General features: G+C 38.5%; 1 protein-coding gene across 11 annotated transcripts in view; it reads right to left on the bottom strand.

The window, feature by feature from the left end:
- Nucleotides 1–27,853, bottom strand: part of SMARCA2 (SWI/SNF related BAF chromatin remodeling complex subunit ATPase 2) — a 182,050-nt gene that overhangs the window by 131,079 nt on the left and 23,118 nt on the right. For all 11 annotated transcript variants that reach the window (XM_037998454.2, XM_007969380.3, XM_037998457.2 and 8 more), the window contains exons 4-9: nucleotides 24,818–25,237; nucleotides 17,089–17,344; nucleotides 9,871–9,997; nucleotides 7,774–7,947; nucleotides 6,149–6,322; nucleotides 3,651–3,821 (exon numbers count right to left, since the gene is read on the bottom strand). In XM_037998454.2, the coding sequence (XP_037854382.1) occupies nucleotides 3,651–3,821; nucleotides 6,149–6,322; nucleotides 7,774–7,947; nucleotides 9,871–9,997; nucleotides 17,089–17,344; nucleotides 24,818–25,237 (1,322 nt within the window). The remainder of the gene's footprint in view (nucleotides 1–3,650; nucleotides 3,822–6,148; nucleotides 6,323–7,773; nucleotides 7,948–9,870; nucleotides 9,998–17,088; nucleotides 17,345–24,817; nucleotides 25,238–27,853) is intronic.

The following is a 27,853-nucleotide window of genomic DNA, read 5'->3' as shown; positions in this document are numbered from 1 at the left end:
AAATCCTCATTTCTCTTCTGCATGCCTCAATATTTAAAGAATCTGCCATTGTCCTCAAAGATAACCTACACACTAATATTCAACTGATTTCCAACTAGACAAGAAGTGGTGACCAATTATTACTGATTCAACACCACAAAGAATATGCAGTAAAGGTTTAAAAAAAGATTTATTTTCAGAAAAACATAACCACATTACAATTATGATCCCACTTTCGTATCATAGAATTGCTTGATGAAATAATGTTTACTGAGCACTTACTATATGTTAGGGTATATTCTACATGCTTTAGATAAACTTTCCCATGTAATCCTCACTACAAATCTATGGGGTAGATAATGTTCCTGTTGCCTTCTTACAGATCATGGGACAGAAGCACTATGGTAATAGATCTTTTAATGAAATAGCCTACAAGAGAATAACAGCAAATTAGTATATATATTTTCTTATGTAGTTCTGATTTTAAAAGATTACCTGCTAACACGACTCAATTCACTAATTTAGCCAAGTTCACGCCTAGTTGTACATGCCCTGGTGCCTTTATCTAGACCCATTCTCTTTTGTACCCTGTAGGAAACCTCAAGGTCATGAAAAACGCACATTATAGCACATTCATCTTGAACACCAAAGAAATTAGTTTCATATAACTAGGTTTTCAATACTTTAAAAATTATTCCTCCTCTGACACTTAAGGAGATACATGTAGTTCACTTCTTTTTCTTCCATTTCAAGGGCTTTAATGGAAGACAAGGCTGAGAATGAGAAGTTTCAAAATGATGTATAAATGTGTACTTCAAAAAATGTCTGTAATGATGAGAAAATTAAACAAGGTCATAACGGGTTAAAGGAAACCTACCCTATTATTCACGAGCAACAAGTAAACACAATAAACTCCCAAAGAAAGACTGAGGCCTCTGTTCTTCTACGAAATTAAAAAAAAAAAAAATTGTACACTAGTTTAATGCTGAAAATAAAAGGTAATCCTTTTCAGATTAAATTAAGTGAAAAAGTCAACCATATTCATGTTTAATAGCACATTTCTTAGAGTTATCTGTAGCTTAGTTGTACTTCAAACTTAGTGCTATTAGCTATTAGCTCACTGAGTAAAGTACGTTTTCTCAAAACAAAGGTTTATTGAAGTATGTTAATTTAAAAAATATTGATAGGTACAGCATAATATTTAATACCATAGAAAAGTGCTAAAAAGGATAGCAGAGATTTTTATGCTCATGGACACAGAAGTTTTCCTCCACCACAGAGAAGCTGGAATAAGCAACTCCCAATCATTCACTCTCACGGAGGGAAGAAGAACTACAGATAATCCAAAATGTCAAATCAGCTTTTCAAAGCATTCCCTTCCTTTGCACTTGAATAAAGGTGCATCTGGAACTGGATAATTCACTCTGAATGAAGTCTTAAAGCCCCGCAAAAGAGACAGGTACCAGGAAGGGCTAAGGGCCTCAGTTTCTTTTTTTTTTTTTTCCTCCTTTCTTTGTCCCACTTCTCCCAGTAAGATACCCTGGAAGGAAACAGAGCCCCTCCAACTTAGCCCTGCTGAGGGCAGGGAGTGCTCAAATGCTAGGCACCCAAGAGCATGCAAGGACGGACAGATGGCTGACCATAAAGTAAAAACTCTGCACATTGATCATGTGAGATAATTAATGGGAGATACTCAAAGATATCTGTAAGGTAGACAATAGTTGCTTTGACATCTATTACTCATTTGCCAAGAAATCAGGCCCCACTTTCAACTGGAAACAGTTTCCCTCCACAACATTCATCCCAGCTTGTAATTGTATATTTGGGTGCATGTTGGATTAATATCTGTCTAGCCTCTCTTTTTCTCTCTCTGATTAAATTGTGGGAGAAGGCAGGATGTTTTCCTCATCATTGTACCCTCCTTCTCCCAGCATTCTAGCACATGACCTAGCTCATAGTAAGTGTTCAGTTAGCATATGTTGAGTGAAAGCGTAAGACACAAAGAATAAGTGCTATTACCAAATCGAAGGCAAGGGTTTGAAAGGGGCGTGCCAACTTACAGATCATGCAGAGTAACACCTGAAAAATAATTGTGACAGGTCCCTGTTCTGTACAGATGAACACACAAATATAGGCATAATCATCAACACTCAATTGTGTATCTTTCTCTGCCTATGATGATGCAGCTATCTAACACCATGGCAGAAATCTATTAATTGTAAGCCATAATCTCAAATCTGGGTCATTAGTTTTTAATCATAAGAAATGTAAAACACAAATTTTAATACTAGAAACACTAGCAGTGATAACCTCTGCAGAACACATGGCTGAATTAGGAAAAACTAAAAACTGCTATTTAATGGGATCCACTTACAGAATATTCCAGAATTCCATCTTTCTCTGCTATCAATATGTCAGTAATTTCTTTTTAATTTTTAAACATTTTTTATGGAAGTCAAATAGACATAAAAAATGTACCATCTTTATCATTCTTCAATCTACAGTTCAGTGGTAATAACTACATTTATATGATTTCTTTCCCCATCATCCTTCCCTCCCTCTTACCTATATGTTCCTCACTAATTCTGAAAACATCTTTTTAAGGTAGGATTGGAGCTGGAGTTTTGCACAGTCTATAATGCTACACTGACAAGAAAATGAGGTATTCCTCACCAACAAAATGTCTAAACACAAGCCCTGAGTCATCTCTCGTTCATCTTCACAATGAGGTAAGCTATCTTATACTAAAGAAATCAGTGCAAGAAGGCACCTTCTTAATCACTTATTCCTCCTCCTTAATTATGAAACATAATTTTTCCTCAGGTATGAGGATTCAGGGGCCATGAAATTAATTAGTTTTTGAAAAGCAATTTGTTCAGTTATTCAGTGTACAGAATGAATGATTAAATGCTACCAATCCTCAACCTTTACAATTGTGACTTCCTGTTGATGTTTGTGCCTGGCCTAAACAGAATTTATCATGAAAACACAGTATCAACCAAGAACTAGATGACTGGACGATTTAGGCTTCAAAGGATCATATTCACAGGCCTATCCTCAGCAGGTTACTCTTGAATTGAGATACAGTATCTGTAGAGATTCTAAATCTTACCCTTCATTTCTCATGATAATTAGGAAATATTTCACATAGGGACTCTTTTTTTATGTGATTACCTAAAACCCCAATGTGCACACTCACCTCACTGCGACACAGGGACAGAACTGAATGAACTTTGGCACTGCCATCTGTCCAAGTAACTATCGCCTGTATCTTCCTCTGGCTTCTTCCAACCTGTACACTGCATTTTCTTCTTAAATTTCTTTCATAATTGAGTAATCCCCTGTCATACTAGCATTAAACTTAAGCAAACATTTATTTGTATCTGTTTTTCGTTTCCCAATTAACTGTATGTACTTAATTTAAAATCTATTAAACAATGATTTATGAACACTGTTTTAGTTTAGTACATCCTATTATTACGCCCTTACCTCCAATAGTTGTCTGGTATACCTAATCAACACTTTCATGCCATACCCATTTACGCAATTTTCACAATTCAGTCATCTAAACTTTCACCAGTTTAAGAAGTAGTACTTAAAGAGCAATACTCGCCTTAAACTTATCCCTGCCCATACACCCGGGACTCAGCTGCCACCACTAGGATACACACCTTCTTCCTCCTCCTTCTCTTCTTCTTCTCTTTGGCTGCTTGGGCTTGCTTGTGCTCCCAAACCAGGTTGGTCAGATTGGCTACATACTCATCGGTCTGCTGCAAAAGGTAAGCTAAACGCCTGTCTTTCTTTTGATCAATCAGTTTTCTATAGCCTTCCTCATCTTCAGCCTATTAAGGAAAGAAGAGTACAATGAGAGCATAAAATAAGCATGCAGACAACTCCACTCTCCACTCTGTCCTCCCCTTGACTGTCTGCACTTTGACTGGTAGGAGTGTAGCAAACTGGATGAGTTGGGCTGTTCAAGCCATTGCACAGAGTTTGAAGCAGGGCAAACACACAGAAGTGTGACGCCTGCATCTCAGGACACTGGAGTTTACAGCAAAGTCCGGGCACAAAGCCACGCTGTTCGTGTGGTGTGATTAAGCACTCTGAGCCAGTTCTTTGTTTTCTGTGTTGCTTTAACTGTACAAAAAGATTTTAGAATTTGATGACTCATGATCTAAAGTTTATCTTTAACTCTACATGTCAGAAATTTTCAAATATAATCAAAAGCAGAGAGAATAGTATAATTTCTCCTATAACCAACTCCAAACAACAAAAAGTAACTTGTGGTGATTCCTGTTTCATTACTACTCTTCCCCTAAACCCAAACTGAATTGTCTTGAAGCAAATTCCAGACATAATATCCTTTCATTCATAAATATTTCAATAAGTACTACTAAAGGCAATGAATCAAATGGGCTTTTAACAAATAATGTCTTGTATTTTAAAAAGTTTTTCTTTTTGGCCTTACAAACTTTGTGGTTGATAGGAAAGATCAAATTTGGGGGATTTTTTTTTTCCCACACAGATCTGAACTGAGTAATGGGCCCAGGTGACTGGAGACAAGTCACTTAGCACCTGAAGTCTGGTACTGCTGAGCAATAAAACAGATACAGTAATTTCCACTTCCACCTCCCATTAAGCAACATGATGAGGTTAAACGGAATAAAATTCTGATGTACTCTGAGCCATTCTGAGAGAAATGTCTTTGTGTATCCCAATAAAAGGACACTCCAAATTATTTTTATCATGTAATGCCACGATAAAAGGAACAAGCTGCAAAATCTTTAAGCGGCAACTCCATTGCAAAAACAAAAACAAAAACTTGGGATCTTCTGTCCAGGGGTGTCACTCTAGCATCTGCCTGAGTGACAGCAGCTTCATCACTCAGTCTAGCTGCCGTCTGCCCTGTGGATGAGCAAGAGCCTCAAATGCTATTATAACTCTAATTGCTTTTGGTTATGGTTGAACTCACTTGAAGAAAGAGTGATAAAAAACTTCAGTTTCTCTATTATCTGTATATTCCATCATTTAATTGCAAAAATTAATGATTTGCAAATGCCTAATCATTAGTGTCAAACCAATCTGTTACTGAAGTTCTAATATAGTTTCACTTCAGTTGAGTCAGACAAATTTGACTGCTTAGTGATCAAATTACTATAAAAATGGTCGTCAGAAACCTCTTGGACAGTCCCCTCTCTCCCCACCATGGAGAGGGAGGCAGGATAGGGCAGTAAGATGTGGTAGTACCTGGACACAGAGGCTTTTAAAACATGGTGTTTACTCTCTGGAATTCAAAAAATGAAAAAAATGCAAACTGCAATACCAGCAAGGAAGACAGTGTCACTTAGAATTTTTCAGGAACATAATTATGGGCTAAGACTAATGACCTTATCTTCATCTACGCAGGCATTATGTCCTAGATAGAACCTGCAAGTCTCCTATAATTATAACATCAGCACACGTTTTTCTAAAATCCACAGTGTGCTCTGAGGTCCAATTCCAAAAATAAATGGTCAATAAAAACAAATACTCAGGCCAATGATATAAACCTATCTCTTCTGTGCTTATATTTATATACCCATTAAAAAATAATAGTGCAAATGTAATGATCCATGAATAACCTTTGACCATAACATGGCTATCACAAAAAAGGCAACATTTCAAAATCAACTTAAAATCACTTATTACACTGTTACAGAATAATTTCTCCCATTAAAAAAGAAAGATAAGCACCAGAAGCTTCAAAATACAGACCTCCTTAGATTTGAAGACACGACTTAATGTGTTATTCATTCCAAAAAACATGGTCATTCATCTCAAAGAGGCCATATTTTTTAAAGAACTGCATTTGCCATCCATCCAGATTTGGTTATCAAACGCATGCAAAATATAGTACCTGCTTTTATGAGAGAAGCTGTAATCTGTACTGCAATGCCACCCCAGGACACAGAAATACTATACTCATCAGTCATCCCCCTAGATTTTTGGCATATGCTGTCCAGGAAAGAGAAAAAGTTTTTACTTCATCTCCCTAAGGTTTGAATAAATTTATTAAAATTTTTGATAAGCAGTTTTCACTTTTTCCTTCTACTACCACCATATTTAATGGTCTCATTGCAGACGGATGTGGGTTGAGTGGTTTCCCGGGCTCCTGCAGGGAGTTCCTTACCATCAGTCGCCGCATTCTCTCCTTTTCAATCCGCTCTGTCTCCTTCTTCTGCTCTCTTTCAGTGTTGGCATGCCAAGTTGCCACTGCTTTGGAGAGCTTCTGGATCTTTCCGGCCACAGACCGATGATATTCCTTAAAATCTTTTGCATGTTGCAAAATACTGTTCAGGTATTCCTAGAGGATCCAAAACGGGAAGAAAAGGATACTTAAAATCCATTGCCCAATGTCCTCTGAGCTATCAATGTGTCCAAGAAAACTCTTAGTGTGTGTTTAATAGCATGGGAAGACTAGAATCTGTTTGGGGATAGATGCCCTAGTATGTCTCCGCAGTTGAGGTGTGGGCCATGGGGCTAGTGGGAAAGATGGCCTCTTTAGGTTCCTTTTGTTGCAAGCTTTTGCAGGAGAAGCCTCCTCAGCCTTGAGGGTGTGGCCACATGAGAAGGGAAAGATCAAAGACTGAAGGAGACCTACAAAACGGCAATGATAAAATGTGCTGCAAACCACTCATTCACTCCAAAATAAACCTGAGAAACATGGGCAGTTCTAGCAAAAAGTATGTCATAAAAGTAATGTTTTTCTGCTCTAATTTAACTACCCTAGATTATGACCCAAAGTAAGCTGATACAAAGTTAAAATTGCCATGCAGAATTTGTATCCACTTTTTAAATATATCTCTATTTACACTAAAATCCCACATTTTTTTCAAAAGGAAACTAAGCTAAGCACTAAATTAAGCACAGGAAAACAAATACAATTTATAGGACTATGACAGGAAATCAAATTCTACATCAAAATATTTCCAAACCCCCAGAAAGGAATGTTTTTAAATATTTGCCTCTGTGAAATATTCAACTAGTCCCTTCAAAGAGGCCAGGATACTATTATATTTGTTATGAAAATAACTTTTTGCTCTCTACTTTCCTTTTCCAAGTTCCTGCTCCCAGAATTTTGCTCTAGGAAACCCACCTATGCCCACCCATTCAAAAACTTTCCATGGGATTATGAACATGACACCTTTTATGGACTGAACGTTTGTGTCCTCCCAAAATGTATATATTGAAATGCTAACTCCCAATGTAATGGTATTAGGAGGTGGGGCCTTTGGGAGGTGATAAGGTCATGAGGGTGGAGCCCTTATGAATGGGATTAGTCCCCTTATAAAGGAACCCCAGAGAACTTTCTTGGTCTGCTTCCACTACATAAGAAAACAAGAAGTTAGCAGTTTGCAACCCAGCAGAAGACCCTCACCAGACCCCGGCTATGCTAGTACCCTGATCTTGGGCTTCCAGTTTCCAGAACGGAGAAAAATAAATTTCTGTTGCTCATCAACCATCCAGTTTATGCTATTTTTTTTTATAGCAGCCCAAACACACTAAGACAGTACTAAACCTCATTCTGCTGCTGAGCAATTGTATGACCTTGGGCAGGTCATTTATATGTCCTGGCCTAAGCGTCCTTGCCTATAAAATGATGTGGCTGGATTATGTAAATGTCAAGGAACCGTTCTGTTCTGTGATGTACCCACCACCTACAAGGGTCCATTTTTCAGTCATTCTGACCCCATTCAATGACTTATTGGACAGCTCTGTCAAAGTGAGGGTGAGCAAAGCCCAGGGTCTAAGAACCTGGTGTTTCTGACGGCGTTTCCTCTCCTGCTCAATCTTCTGCTGCTTCTCCAGCTTCTCAGTCATGCGAGCTTCTCTCAGAGTCTGGCGCTTGCTCCGTTTGTATGCTTTGGAGTTGAGAGCCGTCTCCAGGGTTGTGTCCCTGCGCATGCAGGCCACCACCTCCTGTCTCAGCTGTCAAGACGAGAGCAGTTAGAGAGCCTTCTCAAACAGAAGCTAGGTTCCCGAACCCTGGCCTTCTCTAGGTTGCACTTAATGGAACAGAGTGGGGCAGGGAATCTCTACAAGCTTCTCAATCATCTTTGGTTTGTATTAAATGAAGGAACTGAAATCACGCCAAATGTATGCAATATTTTCAAGGATGGTACAAGATTTTTTCCCCCAAATAATTCAAATCAAAAGCAATTATAGTACTGTAACAGTAAAAGAAAGAAAAGATGTTGTCTTGCCTTTTAAATAACTTCATTTTATCTAATTATTCTAATGATACTAATTAGCTAATAAGCTTTTTAAATTTTTCACTTTGTTTTAAATGTCATGTTAACATTCTCTTTGTGTTTAAAGATTAATTTTAATGATGCTCCAAAAAAAGAATAAAAGAATTACTTTCACGTATGGTAGCAGCAGGTACTCCACCAACGTTAATTCACAGTCTCATACAAAGGATGGGAAATATGAGTTTTGGCTTCTTCCCACTCCAATAATAATATTCTTTCCAAGAGAGCTACATTTTGTATTATATCATGAACTTATTTTAGATCATCACAAATGTAATACTTTTATCTGTATTGCATGCTATGTGGTGGTAGGGGGTAGGGACTGGAGAATACACATTAAATAATCATTCCACTGAATCTGAAATCATCATTAGTTACAGTTAATTTAATTGGGAAGCTTCATAAATAACAGATTTTTAAAATAATATCAAACAAAAATCAGAAACCAATAAGAATCCAGCACAGCAATGCTAATTTGAACATAAACTTATTCCTGAAAATATACATTTAGTGAGATTTTATCCAGCACTTTATTAATTCATCTTGTGAGGTCACCAATAAGAAAGAAGTAAACAGAACTCAGAGAATTTTCCCTCCTTTTTAAAATTTAAGCTGAAATCACTCTCACAAACCAAGGGCCAAGTAGCACCTACTCACCACTAATGTCCATCTGTGATATTATAGCCAGTAAGGCAATATACACCCAAATTCCTACAATAGCAAGGGGAATGGCCTGTGATTTTACTCACATCCTCCAACAGACCAAGTCAATACTTCCAAACTACTTTTACTCATTAATCATTCATTTTGCATGTTCCAGGCTTTAACAAAACAAACCCATCTGACTAACAATGAAAGGCTCCTTATCCCCTTTGGCTTAGTGAGGCAATCTGTGGACTAGCAAACTTGAACATTCTGAGTCCACAAGGCAAAACTCACCAAAGTGAAAATTAGCTCTAACTCATTCCACTAGTCTCTTACTAATTTAGAAATCAGAAAATAGGTCATTATACTGGCTTTTAATAACTACTGTAATGACAAGAACAGATAATTTACAGATTAGTCACTGTATGAGCCTAATATGATCAAACACTCCAAACTTAGATATTGGTGAATAAATAAGCTATAAGACACTGTTTTATGTATTTCTACAAATGATGAACTACTAATTCAGTAGAGTGGCTATCATATTTGTTAAAATTCTTTTCACAGTCGTGGCTAGCACTTAACATCTGTGCTTACAAAGAAGCTCCAATCTACTACCTTCTGGTTTTTCCCTGGAGTCATAAAGGCAAACATGAGCTACCCCACTTGTTCCCAAGGTTTTTCATCCATGGTAACAAAATGCCGTAACTCTTGACTTTGTAAACCATAGTACAGGAGGAAAAACTCTTTCCCATATACAGAAGAGAAAACCAGAATAATAAGCAGTTCATTTTCATTATTTTTAGTTGTAAGCTGTTGGTCTAAAAGATTCACTATTTTACTATGTTTCTATCTTTATAACAATATCGAATAGACTAAAGGCAACACAGATAACACTTTAGGAACAATTACATTTATTTCCTACATCTCAGATTCACTGGGGAAAAGGTATTACCTGACGCTGGAAATTGAGTAACCGAAGTGCTTTTAGTTCCACGGTTGCTTTGGTTCGTAAATCTGGTGGCAAAGAGCCAGGCAGATTTTCCAGTTCTTGTATCCTATGAGCTATGCGGGCCTGAAGTCTGAAGGAAACAATAAAACGGGGAAAAGGGGGCAGTGGAAAAACACATTACAATTTAATCTTACATGATAAACAATGACATCAGGTTTAAGTTCAGGGCAAAACATATTCCAGATACTGATAGTTGGTTTCTGACACCCAACTAGAATTTTTGATGTTAAGCAGAGAAAAGCTACCTTTGTATTAATGCAGACAGGTATATGTTAACTTAACAATGTGGCTTCCTCCATAACCCCTATCTAACACCAGGGAAAGAAGGTTCACCCTGTATCTAGTGGGGAAGTCAAATGTCCTTGCTCGCTCTTAGCAGAGAGAGAAAATGAGAGACAGAAACAACTGACTCGCTTCCTAACTCCCAGCCGGACAGAACGCAGAGCTGAGAGGACAGACTTTTTTCTAACTTCTAGTTCTGTCCTAAGGCAACCGGACCATTTGTCTTCTTTGCCAAGATGCTGATGACGAACAGCCATTAAAGCGGAGAGAGCAAGAACGGTTTTAGGTGCTGATGCCACAGAAATCAGCCAACCCTAAACATTCAGAAAGCGCTCTGCCAGCCACAGCCACTTCCTCCGTGAGCAGAGCTTGCTTGAGAAAAGAAAATACAAATGAGGCTGTTTTTAAAAAATCAGGGCCAGCAGTAAATAGTACTCAAAAACCAAGAGTTTCTAGAAAAGGATGTTGAGGATTCTCGTTTTACACACCATCAAAAATATAACTGCATGTACTTCCACATAATAAAGGCAGAGTAGAAAATAAAAGACCTCTCACTTTAGCCATTCACTTGGGATACTATTACTGTTAGATATATAAACGGCTGGTTTTAGAGTTCACGTGAATCCTATTCTGACAAATAATTATATGCCATTTAAGCCTGTTTTTAGAACTACATCCCCTAAATTTGAGGCAAACTGTACTGAACTAGATTTCAACAAAGAAAGAAAAATAATAAAATGAGTAATAAGTTAAACTAGGTTAATATTAACAGCACTAAGTGCCTTTAATGCATAATTTTATTTAATTGTCTCTCTCTTACACACACAGACACACCTCTCTCTATAAGGTAAATGTTATAATGGTCCCATGTTAGTGATGAGGAAAACTGAAGACACCTGGGGATACCACAGAGCTAGTAAAGAAGGGGGCCAAGACTGGAACCTCAATTTTCCTGATACCAAAACCACTGCAATGAAACGGTAGATAATTAAAATATACTTTCTGAGAACCTTCCTGGACCTCAACTATAAAAGTTGAAAATTAAGAATTCTGTTTAAAATTATGCACAGCCATTAAAAAAAAAAACAACCAAATCATGTCCTTTGCAGCAACATGGATGCAGCTGGAGGCCATTATCCTAAGCAAATTAATGCAGGAACAGAAAACCAAATACCGCATGTTCTCACTTTTAAGTGGCTGCTAAACATTGGGTATTCATGGACATAAAGATGGCAACAATACACACTGGCGACTACTAAACGGGGGAGGGAGGGAGGGCAGCAAGGGTTGAAAAACTTTTAGGTACTATGCTCATTAGCTGAATGATGGGATCCATTGCACCCCAAACCTCAGCATCATGCAATACACCCATGTTAAAAAACCTATTCATGCATCCCCTGAATCTAAAATAAAAGTCAAAATTATCTTAAAAAATGAATATTATAGTTTTTTCCAAACATGATGGTGTTGCCAGAGTACAGAGCTGAGAGGACAGACTTTTTTTCTTTCTAACTTCTAGTTCTGTCCTAAGGCAACCAGGCCATTTGTCTTCCTTGCCAAGATGCTGATGATGACAGCCATCATTTTCATTAACATGAAAAAGTAAAACCTCCTGGACCTAAATGCTGTAGAAGATCTAATACTTCATATAGCCAAATATCAAAATGAGTGATTTTTTTAAAAACCTACAGTTGCTTAGTTTGGAAGGGAAATAAAATGTCATCATTTTTAAAAATTTTTAAATGGTGGTAAGGAAAACTATTTTTCAGGGACTTCACTAAAAATAATATCTACGACTGATTCTTATTTTATTTGCTATATACATGTTATTCATTCTAATTTATTAAATGATTTGTCATTATAATGTGTTAATATTATCACTGCTACCATGCTGTTGTTATTTTTTGTTTATTTGTTTGTTTGAGAGGGAGTCTCACTCTGTTGGCCAGGCTGGAGTGCAGTGGCACTATCTCGGCTCACTGCAATCTCCGCCTCCTGGGTTCAAGCAAGTCTCCTGCCTCAGTCTCCCATGTAGCTGGGGCTACAGGCACGTGCCACCACGCCTGGCTACTTTTTGTATTTTTAGTAGAGATGGGGTTTTGCCATGTTGGCCAGGCTGGTCTCAAATTCCTCACCTCAGGTGATCCGCAGGCATCAGCCTCCCAAAGTGCTGGGATGACAGGCGTGAGCCACCATGCCTGGCCCATGCTGCTGTTTTAACTGTGCATACCAACACAAACAACAGCATTTTAAAATGGTTTAATCATTCAAAAGACCGAAAGTTTTGTATTTCATGCACAATAATAAATTCATCATTTTACTCTTTTGGCAAAATTGTTCAAATTCTCCCAACTTTCTTCCACATTCCTTTTACTAGTGATACGCATGAGATTATTACTTTTCACTATATGAAACAGACATCTACTTCATTTACTCATTTTCTAAAACATCTACATAGCCCCAAATATCTGGATACAGCAACAGATGTTGCATCTTAACAATTAAGATGTAAAGAAAAAAATCCACTATTGATTTTTTTGAAATATAGAATTTAAAGGGAAAAAATAAAACTGAGACAACTTTGCTTTTACAGGTTAAGGTCATACCAAAGGAAAGTTAAATATTATAGTGGCGTGAGATCATGGCCAATGATTTGGTTACTCCAATTCCTTGGTTCTAGATTCCTTGCAGATCTTTCTTATTTGAATGTCCTAGAACTCAAACTATCCCTTGGTATTCTGATTTACTCTCTTTGACAAAGTGGGTCAGATGCTAAATTAGAGGAATTCCTACTTAATCTTCCAAACAACCATGGAACTAGGACTAAATAAATAATCGTAGGACAACTGGGTTGATAGGGTAGAGATTACATCACACTGAACTGGACGGCGGAAAGTAGGGAAGTGTAGGGAAAATGAGGAGGTGGGGAGTGGGAACCCTGGGTAGATGGGGCACTGTGTGACTAAGGCACTGGCGAGACAGGGTAGGAGCGAGGGGGTTGCACTTCTCCCTGAAATGACTACTTCTCCAAGAAGCCTAGTATTTGTCAGTGAATCTGATTCCCTGGCACAAAAGAATCCCTCTTCATGGAAAGGAGGCAAGAAGTACAAAGTGCAAACTCTAGGAGAAGAGGAAAGGGAGATTCCATAGTAAAATTATATGCATTTGATTCAGCACATGGGGGGTGAGTAGCAAAGGTATAGGAGGGGCTTCTTTAACACAGAAGATTGTATCTTTGTTGTTGTTGTTGTTAATAGAAATCTTCATTTTAAATAATGCTCCTCTCCAGACAATTTCATATCCCCATCAGTGAGATTCAGCAGGTAGTCCGATAAAGAGATTCAGGATTCTAAACTTCCTGAAACAACAACAAGATGTCATACTGCATAACTGCAGGAGACTCATTTAGTGTCCTCACGAGTACAGAAAATTGATGCAGAATTAGGTCACACAGGTTTTTCATACAGATTGAACAGTAAATCAAGAGGGGTTACTGTTCTGGCAAGAAAAAGAGTTCCATTAAAGGCAACAGATATTTGTTCAGGTCCAGAGGAGAAGTTTATGATTCCTGTAGGAGAGTTATTTGAACAGAAAATGACACTGGTACATTTTGTTCCTTCAAGGAACTGAGTGACACTTTAAAAAGAGAGTGTGTGTGACTTTTTGTAACTCTGCAGGTAAAGCAGCTATTGGTAATTTTTGAGAAGGAATTTTCAGGACTGCAATGGCGACAAGGGCAGGACAAAAAAAAAAAAATCACAGGTAAGCAGCCTATGTCTGCTTCCTGATAAGCAGTGTATACCGCTCTTTTCATACTAAATTCTGACTTTATTCCAAAGAGGGCTGATGTAATTCAGAGATGTTCTTCCCAAATAAACTCCTTCAAGTGTGAAATACATCTTCCATGCAAACATCTGCGGAATTAGTTTACATGCCAATGTGATGATTCCTGAGGTACTTTTGACAAGACATCTAATTCTAAATAGAAGAAAGCGAAGTTAGGCACAATGAGAAGCCAACAAAAGTGTGCCAAAAAGAAAAAAAGAAAAAAAAGCAGTCCAGGGAAATATCTCTCTGACACTTACTATGGAAGTAATAAAGTTCCATTACAAGAGAAAGATGGTCAAAAGGAAAGGATCCAATTTAAGCGGGAAAAATGTTTCAACTAGAGAGTTCGTACAAAGCTGCAGCAAAGTGCTCATAGGCAGACATCTATTTATGCTATGAATGAAAAGGAAGGTCAATTTGTCAACGTTCTGCTTTTATGATGAACAAGGAAAAGCAGCCAACTGACTTAAATGTTAAAAAAATGTAAGATTCTGAAAATTTCCTGTCAAATTTCATAGACAAGGTAAATGATATTACAAGACCCAAAGAAATTAACATCTGTTCAAGAATTTGACAGATGATTTTTGCTCAAACTAAGTTTATCAAATTGTAAAAGAGGTTTTTTAGACCTTTCTCTAATCTTTGATCAGATGATAAAGATGCACTGGATCCTAACAGTTATCAATGCTAAAGGCTGATAAGCCATTCTATCACAAAGGGTCAAAAGAAGAAAAAAAAAAAAGTTTATTTGTTGTCCTTTGCAAGTGCCTAAGGGACCTAATTTCACCCTTTTAAGGGATAAATGTAATCTCTGCAGTTGAACAACTTATCTTCATATAGGCAGAAGACAGTTACTGCTCTGTAACCAAAGAATACAAAACATGCCCCATAATGTTGTCACTACAAAACTATGCTTCTTCTCCAGGTGGCCATGGGGAAATTCAGGCCAAGGGACCCACAACCTTTCCGGATTCAGGGTTGTCCAGATCAGTCATTTCAAAAGCCACATGGCTTTACAAAGGAGTAGGCATTTATAAAGCAATAATAATACTATGAAAAACAGCCATTCTCCACATTTTGCAATGCACATAAGTTAAAAGATACTGACAGCATTTTTTATTGACATAGGAGTGCAGAACAAAATCTTTTTATACATTGGAAATAGTACTACTTAATACTGTGTACTTTGGAAGACCATCCATTAAGGTAATCTCCAAAAAAGTTCCTAAAATAAACTTATTACAAGAAAGTCCTGCAATGAAAATTCCAGAAAAAGTGATCAAGAACATTTAGGAGCTAGCAAAATAAAAAGTTAAAACACACTTGTGCATACACACATACAAGGCTGAAAAAGGCAAAAAGTCTAGACATATGTAAAAATTTCTAGCTATAGAAAGCATCTCTCTTCTAAGGGTAGTTCACATAGTTTAACAAAGGTACTGGTAATTCAAATGGGAAAAAAATGTTTTAACTAGGGAGCTTGTACAGAGCTTTTTCCTTTACGAGGGTAGGAAAAAAAATACTAGCTCTTAGGAAGTCAGAATTTTAGAGCATCCACATTGTATTTCTCCATTCTATTACTGACTTTTTCTAATACTTTTAGTTTTTTAAAAATTCAACAGCAACATACAGAATGTACTGCACATTAGTCTACTGCACATGAACAGAGGAATATGCTAGCATTTGACTTTATAACACACAGCAATTATTCACCCAGCAGAATCTGCCTATCAGCACTGAAATATCAATTGACAATGAGTATCTAGTTCTCTGGGAATACATGAAATGTTGGAAATAGCAAGATAAAATATCTTAACAGATGATTATTAACAGTAATGAGAGTAAAGTTACACTCTTCATCCAAAAAAATAAACACATCTAATAGCAAGTAATCCTGATTTCTTTCAGAGTACCTCTCAAAGCTGGTAACTTAGTGTAACAACAAATGAGTGATGTGCTTTTCGATAAAGATTAAGGTAATGTTTTAAAAGGGAGCCCAGACATGGTTTACCAACGTTCTCTATATTTTTAAACTTTAATTTTCCTTAAAATTAAGAAGTATTTGGGAAATAATAATAGCTATTATTTATTGAATGTTTCAGTATCATTTTATCTTCCCAACACTATGAGAGGTACCTTCTTTTAGCCTAGGAGGAAACTGAGTCACAGAAAAGAGACATAACTTGACCATGGTTAAGAAGTTACTAATGACACAGTATGCTTTCTGGCAGACTCCAGAATCCACAATCTTAGCTTTATTTTATCTTGACTTAATACTTGCTGGACTCCCTTTTGGGTTGACATTAACCATTTACATCAAGGGTCTTCTAACTACAGCCTGCAGGCCAAATCCTGCCTCCAGCCTGTTTTTGTAAAGTTTACTGAAAGGCAACCAGCCCATTATTGTCCACGGCTGTTTTCCTGTTTTCGCACTACAAGGGTAGGGGTGAGTTGTGACAGAGATCGTATGGCCCCACAATGCATAAAATATTGACCATCTGGCTCTTTACAGAAAGGGTTTGCCAACCCCTGATTCTGATAAATGGGCTGAATCAGGTAAAAATTAAATTTCTGGAGTAATAATTTAAATAAGTACTTTGTATAAAGACACTTGCACAGGGTGTACCCATAAGGCTGGATCACACCATAGACACACGTGAATTAAAACAAAGTTTATACAAAGCTACCAAAGTATGTTTGAGTAGAAATGTAGAATTAACATGAAAGTCAGGCCAGCACAACACACTCAACATCCCACCACCTCAGTCATTATTCAACGACACAAGTACAAACAATGACAATGTATTCCATAATCGAAGTGTGAGATGATCACTTTCTTGGGTCTACAGGAAGTCCCCGGCGGCTTTTGATCTTCAAAACCCCAGTGCCTACCTCGGCACCTGGCAGGCCACAGGGGTGGATAAAAGTTTTCTGACTGAATGGGTGAAAATCACAGTTTGGCCAACCAATGGGCAGGCACCTCACCCCCCTAGGCTTGGTGGCACTTGCTAGAACATAGGAGGTGAGCCCCTTTCTGGTGGGATGCATTACCTGTATTCCCGCTCCTGCAGAATTTCCACGGGGTCCAGGCCTTGCGGTTTCTGGATGGGGCTGATACGGCTCTGCTTCTGCTGCAGCTGAAGGATGGGCGAGGGCTGCCCCGGGGCCGGCTGCGGCACCGAGGGCCCGGGCACTGCGGCCGCGGGCGGCTGCGCGGCTGCGGGGGGCGCGGGCGAGGGCCGGCCGCTGGGCGCGGGCACCGGCAGCTTCTGCGGGGTGCTCGGGCCGCTCAGCTCCGGCCCCGGGCCTGCGGGACAAGAGCGACATGGGCAGCTCGGGCGGGACGGCGCCCCGCGGGCCACACCCGGCCTGCCCGCCGCCCCCCGGGGCCCAGTGCTGGGGACCATTAAGTGTCTTAAACACCTAAGGGAAGAGAAGAAAAAAAAAAAGGAGGGCAAGAAGGAAGAGGAGGAGGGAGGGAGAGGAGGGCAAGGCAGGGAACGGGGTAAAAGGAAAAAGAAAACGGAGAAGGAAAAAGACACAGAAAGAAAAAAGAATCTGGCATCTATCCCCATAGGGAAATAGCATTCACTAACGAACACGGGTGCAAATGATCCGAAAATGACTGCGACTTAATACAATTGATTAAGGAAACTACCGCCAGCTTTTAATGTAACTCTACAATGGGTTGCTTGCTTTCTCTTTTTTTTCTTTCTTTCTTTCCTTCTTTTCCTTTCTTTCTTTTTTTTAATTACAGGTGCACGCAGAGTTCAAAAAAGAAGGGGAGTCACGCAACAGTCAGATGCAATTTCGGTATGGTCCTAAAATCACATCTTGCAAATTGCACCTCAAGCCCTTTTAGGACAGACCTCTATCCCAGTCTGGAATAGCCCTGCTGTTAGAACCCATGCTTTACAAACAGAGCAACGAGTTTATCAGTCTTCTGATGTGAACTACAAGCTGCACACACTTTTTCTTTTAAGGCCTATAAAGCATATTTCAGGTTTAATCAGTGAATTTTGGGAACTTAAATTTTTTCTTACTACCTATTAGAAAATATTTCTTAAAACATTCGTTGTTAGCCAAAAAAAAAAAAAAAATCTGCTCATTCCACCTAATAAAAATTAGCAAATATTAGGATTCAAGGGATCATTATCCCATGTTATCAGAATAAAATAATATGTAATCTGCAAGCTTGTCAAAGTGCATTGAATAAGTTAATTTAAAATAATTTTCCACATTGAACTTCAGGAGTTTAAGTTAATTACTAGGTACAGACTTAAATTTTTAAATGTTCCACTTCTCCTCCTAGATGAATTTTTAGTTGCCTTAAAATTATAAATAATTTTAGTGATGATACCAGATGAGTTAGTAAATTTTTTTAAAAGAATCTCAGTAAGCAGATGTTAAAGTCCAGAGCATTCTTCCAAATTTTTCTATATCCTTTCTAAGAAAAAATAGCTATTAAATGGTAACAAAAATAATAGTATATATACTTCAGAGCGATTTAATAATTAACCATACAACGACATACATTATGAAAAACTGAACACATTTATTCAATTTCCAACAATCACCAATTAGAAATGGGCTTAAATGACAATACAAAGAAAGTTATAAGCAAACATTTTGACAGGGGGAATGTGAAGAATTAGAACAAACTGCTTAGGAAACTACAGTGTGTGTCTGTGTTCATGTCGTGTGTGTGTGTGTGTGTGTGTGTGTGTGTGTGGGTGTGTGTGTGATGTTACTGTTCTTTTCCCCTCTTTCTAAAATTAGGTAAAACATTTCCAAAAGATACAGAGCTAGGTAAGATTTCTTCATGAGGTAATTTCCAGCAGTGGTTCTAGGGGTTGATGAAAAAATCTGAGGTGGAAAATGCACTTCGTTTTATTTTTAATTTTAGGTATTGTACCCCCATAATTAAGAAGTTTTTTCATCTGAGTACTTTTTTTTCCTGTATAAAAGGTCTTTTATGTAATGCATACCTTCTTAGAGTTCCTTTCATCCATATATAAGAAACCAATTTCTAAATATTAAGTCTCAGGGTTACTATGCATTGGAATAAATTATTGGGGGAAGTTTTAGAATATTTTTCCCTGGAGATCTTTAAAACAAGGCACATTTTTCATTTGGGTTGCTCTAGATGTGATCCAGTCAAGTAAGAAGAGATACAGATCTAACATTTATTTTAATTCCCTATGATTCTATGACTCTCCTTAAGAAGCTCAAGAAGCTGGTAGAATTTAACGTATTTGAAGACTTGGTATAAGCACGCTAAATCAGGAATTTAATACAATTAGGTCCTCTAAAAGCAAATACCTTTAGGTCTTACTGATAATATCGGAAGAATTACTTTAAATTTAGTTCTCAAAGTTTTTCTTCCCAGTTCAAATAATTCATCAACAAAAGCCATAACACTACAATCGTGTTATAATTTCACTTGTACTGGCACTCTCCTCTTTAGCATTATTGTCTAGAAATACCCATGCAGAAGACTATGAAGACTCCCTGAGATATAGTCAAGTCATTATTTTTAAAACTACATTTAATCAAAGAAAGGTACCCAAAGCTTATGTGTCTTCTCTGGTCCAGAATCTAGTCTGTGACTCCAAACTAGACCTGATACATGCATGGACAGCCTTCTTCAGTCACTAAATAGAAAGACATTCTAATTTTGTTGATTCACCCGTAACACTGAGAGACACAGAGAGATTCAAACATCTACTTATATATTCCAGTCTCCAATTTAAAAGTACTACAACTTGCTGTGCACTAAACAGGTACATTTAAACACCCTGTATCTTTCCAGAAAAAATGCTCTTTCACCTCAGCTGTATCACCTGCTGTTTGTGTGAGCCTGAGCAAGTTACTCAACCAATCTGTGGCTCAGTGTGCTCATCTATAGAATGCGGAGAGTAACAACAGCCACCTCATAGGGCAGTGGTAAACATCCAATGAGATAATAGTGTCTACATGCTCAACCCTCAATCCTCAGCTCTTGTCGTTTTATTGCCACCAAGGATAAGGAGGTAAAGAAGCCTAATTGACTCAGCTTTATAAAAAAAACCACACGGCAAAAGAAAAGTCTTTCAGGAAATTCGATACCATATTAGCTGGCAACTTTGGGAGTACTCTTTTTCTAAAGCAATTTCAAAGTGTTTCAACAGTTTCATACAACTCCTCAGCACAGATATTCAGATGAGTCCGCCTGCCATGTGCTCCTTGGGAGTCTGCTACCAGAGCGACTTAGATCAAACTCCACTTCCTAGCTAAACACCACAAGTCCATTTACTGTGTGGGTCTATTTCCTCCTCCCTCTGACAGATTGTATAAAAACGACTACTTACAGAGGCTGGGGAACTAACACAGCTTCCTGCAATTAGCCTTGCCCAAAGTCTAACTACCTATTCATTAGGTTGTATGCCTGTCTGTCCCTCAGGCGGCTTACGGGTTCGTTTGCCTGGCTGACTTTGCTCTCTATCCACAGAAATTATCTCCTCTACACCAGACACTGGTGGTCTGCTACTTGACAAGACTTTTCTCTGGTATCTTCAAATGGAAGACAAATCACATTCTTTAGTTTATCTCTTGCTCCCTCTCCAACATAAACAATTTAGGCTTCATTGTCAGAAGTACAAAATGCCATCTGCTTTCCCTTCAGTCCTCACTTTAGGAGTCAAAGTAGAAACAAAGTAGAAACTCTGGCCCTCCAGAAGGGAGTCCCGGGCCGCTAAGCAGGGAGGGAGACAGTCTTTACTGCATGCATCCCTATGCCTAATTTGAAGCAATAGGGCAACAAAGGTATTAAAATACCCAAGTCTCACAGGCACAGAACTTCTAAGCATTCAGAGCTCCCACTTAGTTTCCAGCATACAGGACATTCATGCAAATAAAAGATCTATGCATTCAATAGGAATTTAAGTGGTTTCCACAGGTTGGAAAAAACAAATGCAATAAAACATATTTAAATTGAGCATATAAAATTTCAGATATCAAAACACTTTATTTTCTACCAGAAGGTCTCTCCCTCACCCCTCAAAAACACCAAATTTTTTCAGTTCCCATTTTTCTTTTCACTTGAATCTCTGAAAGGAAAAGTGAATCAAAATGAAAAGAAAAATGATGGGTTAGATTTGAGTGGTGCCCACAGCAGGCAAGGGCACATTCCATCATAACAGTGGCTGACATTTTGTAGGAGAAACCACTGCAGAGTTATGTGTTCCATGTGCAATGCCTCAACTCCAACCATAATTCTTTGGTGTTCGCTAGGATGATGTCACTTTTGGTGAATTATAACTTTGGAGTAGATTTGAGGCAGACCACCCCAGCCAAAAAGATTCTCTTCACACATGAATAACACTAGGAAATGGAACAGAAGCAAAATGGGAACACAACTACCTCTACATAAGTGAATAACACCCTGAAATATTAGCAGGGGTGTTTAAAAGTAATTATTTTATAAAAAGGAGATAAATAATAAATAAACTAATATTAACTTTAAAAAGAAAGTCATGCCTTATTTTTACTTTTCTAAAAGCCAATCTAAAAAAACAATTATTTTTTGCAAGTAAGGTTATCTGTTTCCCTCATGAAACCTGTGATGTGGGGACAAGTTCAGCAATGCTGTCAAATGGAAGTGCCCTCTCAGTGACAGAATGGGCTCATTCTACTTGAAGGAGATATCTTCTTTCCTCCTTCATTCGTGTCTCCTTTCCACTCTTCCATAAAACCCTACCTGCCCAAATATTGTCATTTCTAACGAAGCTCCGACTGTTGACAATTTAAAAAGACATGAGCAGTGAGTAATAAAATGAATTCCCTTTAATGACAGGTACCTGATGACGGAAGACATAGGTTCTGGAGCCAGGTTAAAAAAAAAAAAAAAAAAAAAAAAAGGAATAGAGCCCTCTCTTCTGAAAATTATCCAGAAAATGAACTCAGGATTGGGTTTATTAGGACATGAAGCATTTATTGTGTATAAGTATCCAGATAAATGGAACTTCATCCTTTAAATTTTACTACTTTGTTCAGTCATATTATTTTAACCTTGGATTAAAAAGGTTTCTCAAACAAATCATTCTGCTTCCTATATTCTTTTTTTTTTTTTTTGAGACAGAGTCTTGCTCTGTCACCCAGGCTGGAGTGCAGTGGCAAGATCTCGGCTCACTGCAAGCTCCGCCTCCCGGGTTCACACCATTCTCCTGCCTCAGCCTCCAGAGTAGCTGGGACTACAGGTATCCGCCACCACGCCCAGCTGATTTTTTTGTATTTTTAGTAGAGATGGGGTTTCACCTTGTTAGCCAGGATGGTCTCGATCTCCTGACCTCGTGATCTGCCCGCCTCAGCCTCCCAAAGTGCTAGGATTACAGGCGTGAGCCACTGTTCTCGGCCCACTTCCTACATTCTTAAATGATATCTTGGAATCTTTTACTACTGAGTCTAGATCATCCTTTAAAATACCAATGCTTGGGCCGGTAAAAGATTACTAATTTTGTTGATACTGTGTCCCAGAGTAAGAGGGAAAAGGCTCACAGCCTTGAAGTAAGGTGTACAGATACTGTCTCTTTACACACAGAAGTAAAATGCATCTTGGTACCCAGACTTTGTGATAGGTTTTTTCCCTTGTCATGAGCCTTTTTGCCACGAAGGAGCCAATATGGGAAAGTGGTTAAGAACATTAGTTCTCAAGTCAAATTGCTGGGGTCTGAATCCCGACTCTCCATCATTAGTTGTGTGACACATGCAAAGGACTTATCACTGAGAACGGCACGAGTAGGCCAGCAGGCACTCAGTGAGGATAAGCCACACACACACATATACATATGTGCTTTTTTCTTCTATCTGGCTGCATTCTCAAGAGCTGGAGTTTTGCAGTTTTAAAACCTCTAAATACTTTTAGGGTTCAAACTGCCTTTTTCTGCAGTTTCCTGTATAAATTTTCCAGTTCCCAAAGCTCAGTCCTCTATGATCCTCCACCTACCAAATGCCTCCATGGTAGCCACACAGAAATCTGGAGATGAAATATTTTCTTGCCCTTTTAAAACCTACTGCCATGGTATGAAAGTTTATGGTCCCCTCAAAATTCATATGTTAAAATCCTAATTCCCAGGGAGATGATATTAGAAGGTGAGGCCTTTGGGAGGTGAGTACTTGATGAGGGTAGAGTCCTCATAATTGGGATTCGTGCCCTTATAAAAGAGGCTCCAGAGAGCTGCCTTGTCTCTTCTGCCATGTGAGGACACAGTGAGAAGGAAGCCATCTATAAATCAGGAAGCAGGCCCTCACCAGACACTGAATCTGCTGGTGTTTTGAAGTTGGAATTCCCAGCATTCAGAACTGTAAGAAATAAATTCGCTGTTTATCAGCCACCCAGTTGATGACCTTTCATTATAGCAGCTCAGACTTACTAAGACATCCATTCTTAAAGCTATAACAATTAATAAGATGAGTATCTCTTAGGTAAGCCTACTCTTGGAGCTGCCTCTACCAGAAAATAAACATATACAAACTCAATAGGCAGAATATTAATAAAAAAAATACTAATCTGAACTCTCTCCCATGGTATAAGGCCCAAAACCCAGGAAGAGTACCAATATCCCAAACTAATTGTTTGCAACAACCTGCGTGTCAGAACTTGCCTAAATGAATGGAAACCACTCAGAGGAAATGGTATCAATGTCAAGGAAGTACTTCATTCCCTAGAATCCAAAGCTTTCATTAGAATAGACCCATAAACTCTCTGCTTTTCCAGTTCTTTAACAAAACGCTTCCTAGAGAAAACAACCTTCATGGAAGATTACTCCACAGTCCACAGTCCACAGTCCCCTGCACCTCTGAAGTCTATCAATGGGATCAGGACAGAGGACCAAGAGGCCAAAGGATTATATCATTTCTACCCATTGTATAATGTCATAGCTTCAGATTTCATCCCAAGGTGTATAAGAAATAGGCCATGTTGAATCTGTTAGTCTATTATGAACAAATGCTATTGATGTTTCTATCATGCAGTGCCTCTTACAATAATGATTATGATAATAATTTTTTAAAAATCCCATGTGGGAAATCAATTCTATACTCTCATGCTAAAAATGCCTTTTTCTGAGAAATTGTTAAGAACTTCCTTCCAAATGGTGAGACTTAGACACAGGATTTTGTCTCCTTTTGGCTCTGATTGTTAAGAAACTCAAGTCATCTTTGAAGCAAATATAGCAACTGTGAGAGCTTTTGCAGCCCTACTTGCTTACCTCCATTTCTTACTTTTTTTTCTATTTTCCCTTGTTTCTGATTTTTCTACTCATAATTATTTTACAACAGGCATGCTTCTTGTAAGCCTCTCCAGATGTTCTTCATAACAAAAAGGGATAGAAATAAACAAATCAACAAATTATAAAATGGCTCTAGTGGGACTGATTTGAGCAGTGAGTTTTGGGGATGAAATGCACTAAGTCCAGAGGTTCTTAACCTTGGGTGTGTGGACGCGCTTCCAAGAAACCTTGAACCTCTTGAAAGAGAATGCAAAATCACGGGTGCTTTTTCCCCGGGTCTCCAGCTTGCACAAGCACCTCTTAAGGTTAAGAAACACTGCCCTAGGTCTCAACAGCAGAGGAAGACCAAGAATCTTGGCCATCTGAGTGGAGCAAGGATAGAGAGCCAGTGGGGTATAACAAAAGGCTATGTCAGCCCTGGGCTTGTACCAACCCAGTGTTTTGGTGTGTGAGCAGTCTTTCTTATCCGAGTTGGACCATGGCATTATTCATTTGGTTGCGTATTAACCTACCAGATGGTCTGTTGTAGTTAACAAGGGCCGGCTGCTGTTGTTGCTGCGTCTGTGGTTGCGGTGGCTGCTGCTGCGGCGGCTGTTGCTGCTGCTGCTGCGGCGGCGGCTGTTGCTGCTGCTGTTGTTGCTGCATGCCAGGCAACGTCCTTTTCCCCTGGACTGCAAGCTGCAGCGTTTCGGGAAGGGGCTGGCCCCGGGCCAGCATTTTATAAGCTAAAATCTGAGCTCGAAGCTGATGCAGCTGGACGGGACTGAAAGGTGAGGGACCTCTGTTGGGCTGGCTCATGGCCTGCGGATCACCTGGGATGAGGGCCCCTGGCTGGCTTGGTGGCATCTGAGGTGGAGTTGGGCCTCCTCCAGACATAGGGCTGGAGACGTGCTCTGGGGCTCCTAATGGAGATGGATGTGGTGACATATAACCTAAAAGAAAGCACAAAAGAAAATCACAGGCTGCCCCTGACAACCCTGAAAGAGAGATATCCCTGAATACTCTAATAATTGTCTGCAGCAACTGTCTGATAGAAATTTAAATGACATATCATTTATTAATTATATGTAGTTTAAGATTTTAATATAGTAATATGTGCTTTATATATATGTAAAATTTAAAATTTTCTGGTAGCCACTTTAAAAATGTTAAAAAAAAAAAGCAGATGAAGTTAATTTAAATGTATTTTATTTAAACCGACATATCCAAAACATCATTTTAAAACATAAAAATTGTTAGTGAGATATTCTACGTTCTTTTTTTTCATACTAAGACTTTGAAATCTGCTAAATATTTTATACTTAAAGCACATCTCAATTCGAACTAACCACACTTCAAGTGATCAATAGACACATCAATAGTCCTAGAAGGTAAACTGTTAGTGGTTGTTGTTCACCTAAAGGAAAGGCACCAAGGGACAGTACTGAATGGTAAAAGTAGCTCCAACTGCGAGAACAAAACCTGATGGCACCTGATACATCTCAATGGGGAATAAAGAATGTCTCAGGTGGAGAGCGAACACTTGGTTTATTGTTATGCATGTTATGAATAACTTGCAATTATTGAGTGCCTACATGTTGTGGGTACTATGCAAGGAGTTGACTTGCACTCAACTATCACAGTTGGGTTCTCCCTAGTAGCAGAGCCTTATTTAAGGATTGAGTACCGGCAATTTACTGGGAAGGTGCGTGGACACTAATAGGGGTATGAAAAGGTAATATAAGGAAGGGAAGGCAGCCAATAAGGGGGAGTATTATCAAGCCAGCTGCTGCAGTGGGTATCTGAAGATTAATTCAGTGCAGAAACTTTGGAATATATGGTAAATAACTTGCCTCCAAATTATTCCAGGAAAGGGGTAAAGAAGCTAGGGTATTTACACTCCTGCAATCAGCAGTCACTGGTTAAGTCACTGGTCATGACTAATGCTCTAAAGATTATTGTTCTTCAGAGACTTTGCCATATGTGGGAAAGGTAGATGGAAGTGAAGCAAGACACTGATTGTGGGCACAGGAAATCAGGCTGGTGGGAGTATAGAAATGGTAACGGGAATCAAGAAGATATGGGTAGAACATACATTATTTCTTCAAGCCTTACAACAACCCTAAAAGATATATACTGTTACCACATTTTTTAAAATGAGGAAAATGAGGCTCAGAGAGTAAACCAGTTACCCAAAGTCACACAATTAACTCTTGGCAGCTTCAAGATTTAAACCAAGGTATGCCCTTTCCATGATCTCATATAAATTTGGTTATATGAAAATAAGTCAGGGATTTGAAAGTTTCAAAAACCTTCTAGAACCACTTGTGATATAACATACAAATGAGAGTAAACTGTTTGGTTTCTAAGACATCTAAATGGGAAATTTAAGAACACTTTTCTGGGGAAGAAAAATCAAAATGCACTAAAAAACCTCAAGGGACTTATTTCAGGAGATGATCTGCATAGCTTGGCCATAGAATTCCTTGAAAAGCATGACTGAACATTGCTGGAGGGAGATCCAAGATGAAGGAGAGAACAAAGTGGCCTAAAGCAATCCAAAACGTGTCCTTGAGCTGAAACAAAGTACCAATTAATCAAGTCAAAGGTGTCCCAGAACACAGCATTACATACATAGATGGATGAAAAGTCTCTGCCCTTTAATAAATGTAATCGTGTCACAGTTCTCACAAAGGTCATCACATAAGTGTTTATTAAATTCCTGCTGCATGCTCAAACCTAAGAAAAGTTTGAACTGAAAGAGCTCTGTGCATCTGCAGAATCACAGAGGCCCGAGAATATATGACTGCCCCCAACTGGGGATTCACCCTCATAATTCACAAGCCCAAAGACAATAAAAGATTCAGTTACTTTTATCTCCAACTGTCATTTGGAGAGGGAGGCAAATTTAGCGTGATCCCCTAAACCAAGAATGGGTTTTACTCCACCAAGTGATGAAAAGTAGAACTCTATTCAGGGAAATCCTGCCCTAAAGGTAAATAGAAGAATTGCTAAATTTCATTCCACAAATCCCTACTCCGTGAGGAAGCACACACACCATGCAGTTTAGGGTTTGAGTTGGTTATATAAAATAGCCAAGAAAATTCCCTTGAAAGCCTGCAAGACTAGCAGAAATTTAAATCCCAACATGTTGTTATTACAACAATAAACACTTAGAGAATATCAATAACAGACACTTAACTTCAGCATTAACATGCTTCTTTAAGAAGGCTTACATTAGCCCCTTAATTGTAATGCTAGTACAAACTGGTAGTCTATTCATTATGATGTCTTTCTGGCCAGCCCTGAGTTTACCACAGGAGGAAAATCTTCCTACCAAACCTGCTAACATTTTCACAGTAGAAGAGTGAAAATTAAAATTAGTCATACGTTTCCTGATTTCCGGTCTTTCCTATTTCCCAGGGTCATCAATTAGAATCTCACTCATGGCAAATCACAAGATGCCTAATACAATGAACCAAAATATTAGGCAATCTAGTCTAAATTCATGTGTAACACTATGTCTTACATTACTCTTCGAAACTATGAACAAGGCAACATTATGAAGG

This window comes from Chlorocebus sabaeus, chromosome 12 (assembly GCF_047675955.1).
Source record: "Chlorocebus sabaeus isolate Y175 chromosome 12, mChlSab1.0.hap1, whole genome shotgun sequence".
NCBI lineage: Eukaryota > Metazoa > Chordata > Mammalia > Primates > Cercopithecidae > Chlorocebus > Chlorocebus sabaeus.
Note: the sequence above shows the minus strand (reverse complement) of the source record. Positions and strands in the feature narration are given on the sequence as shown.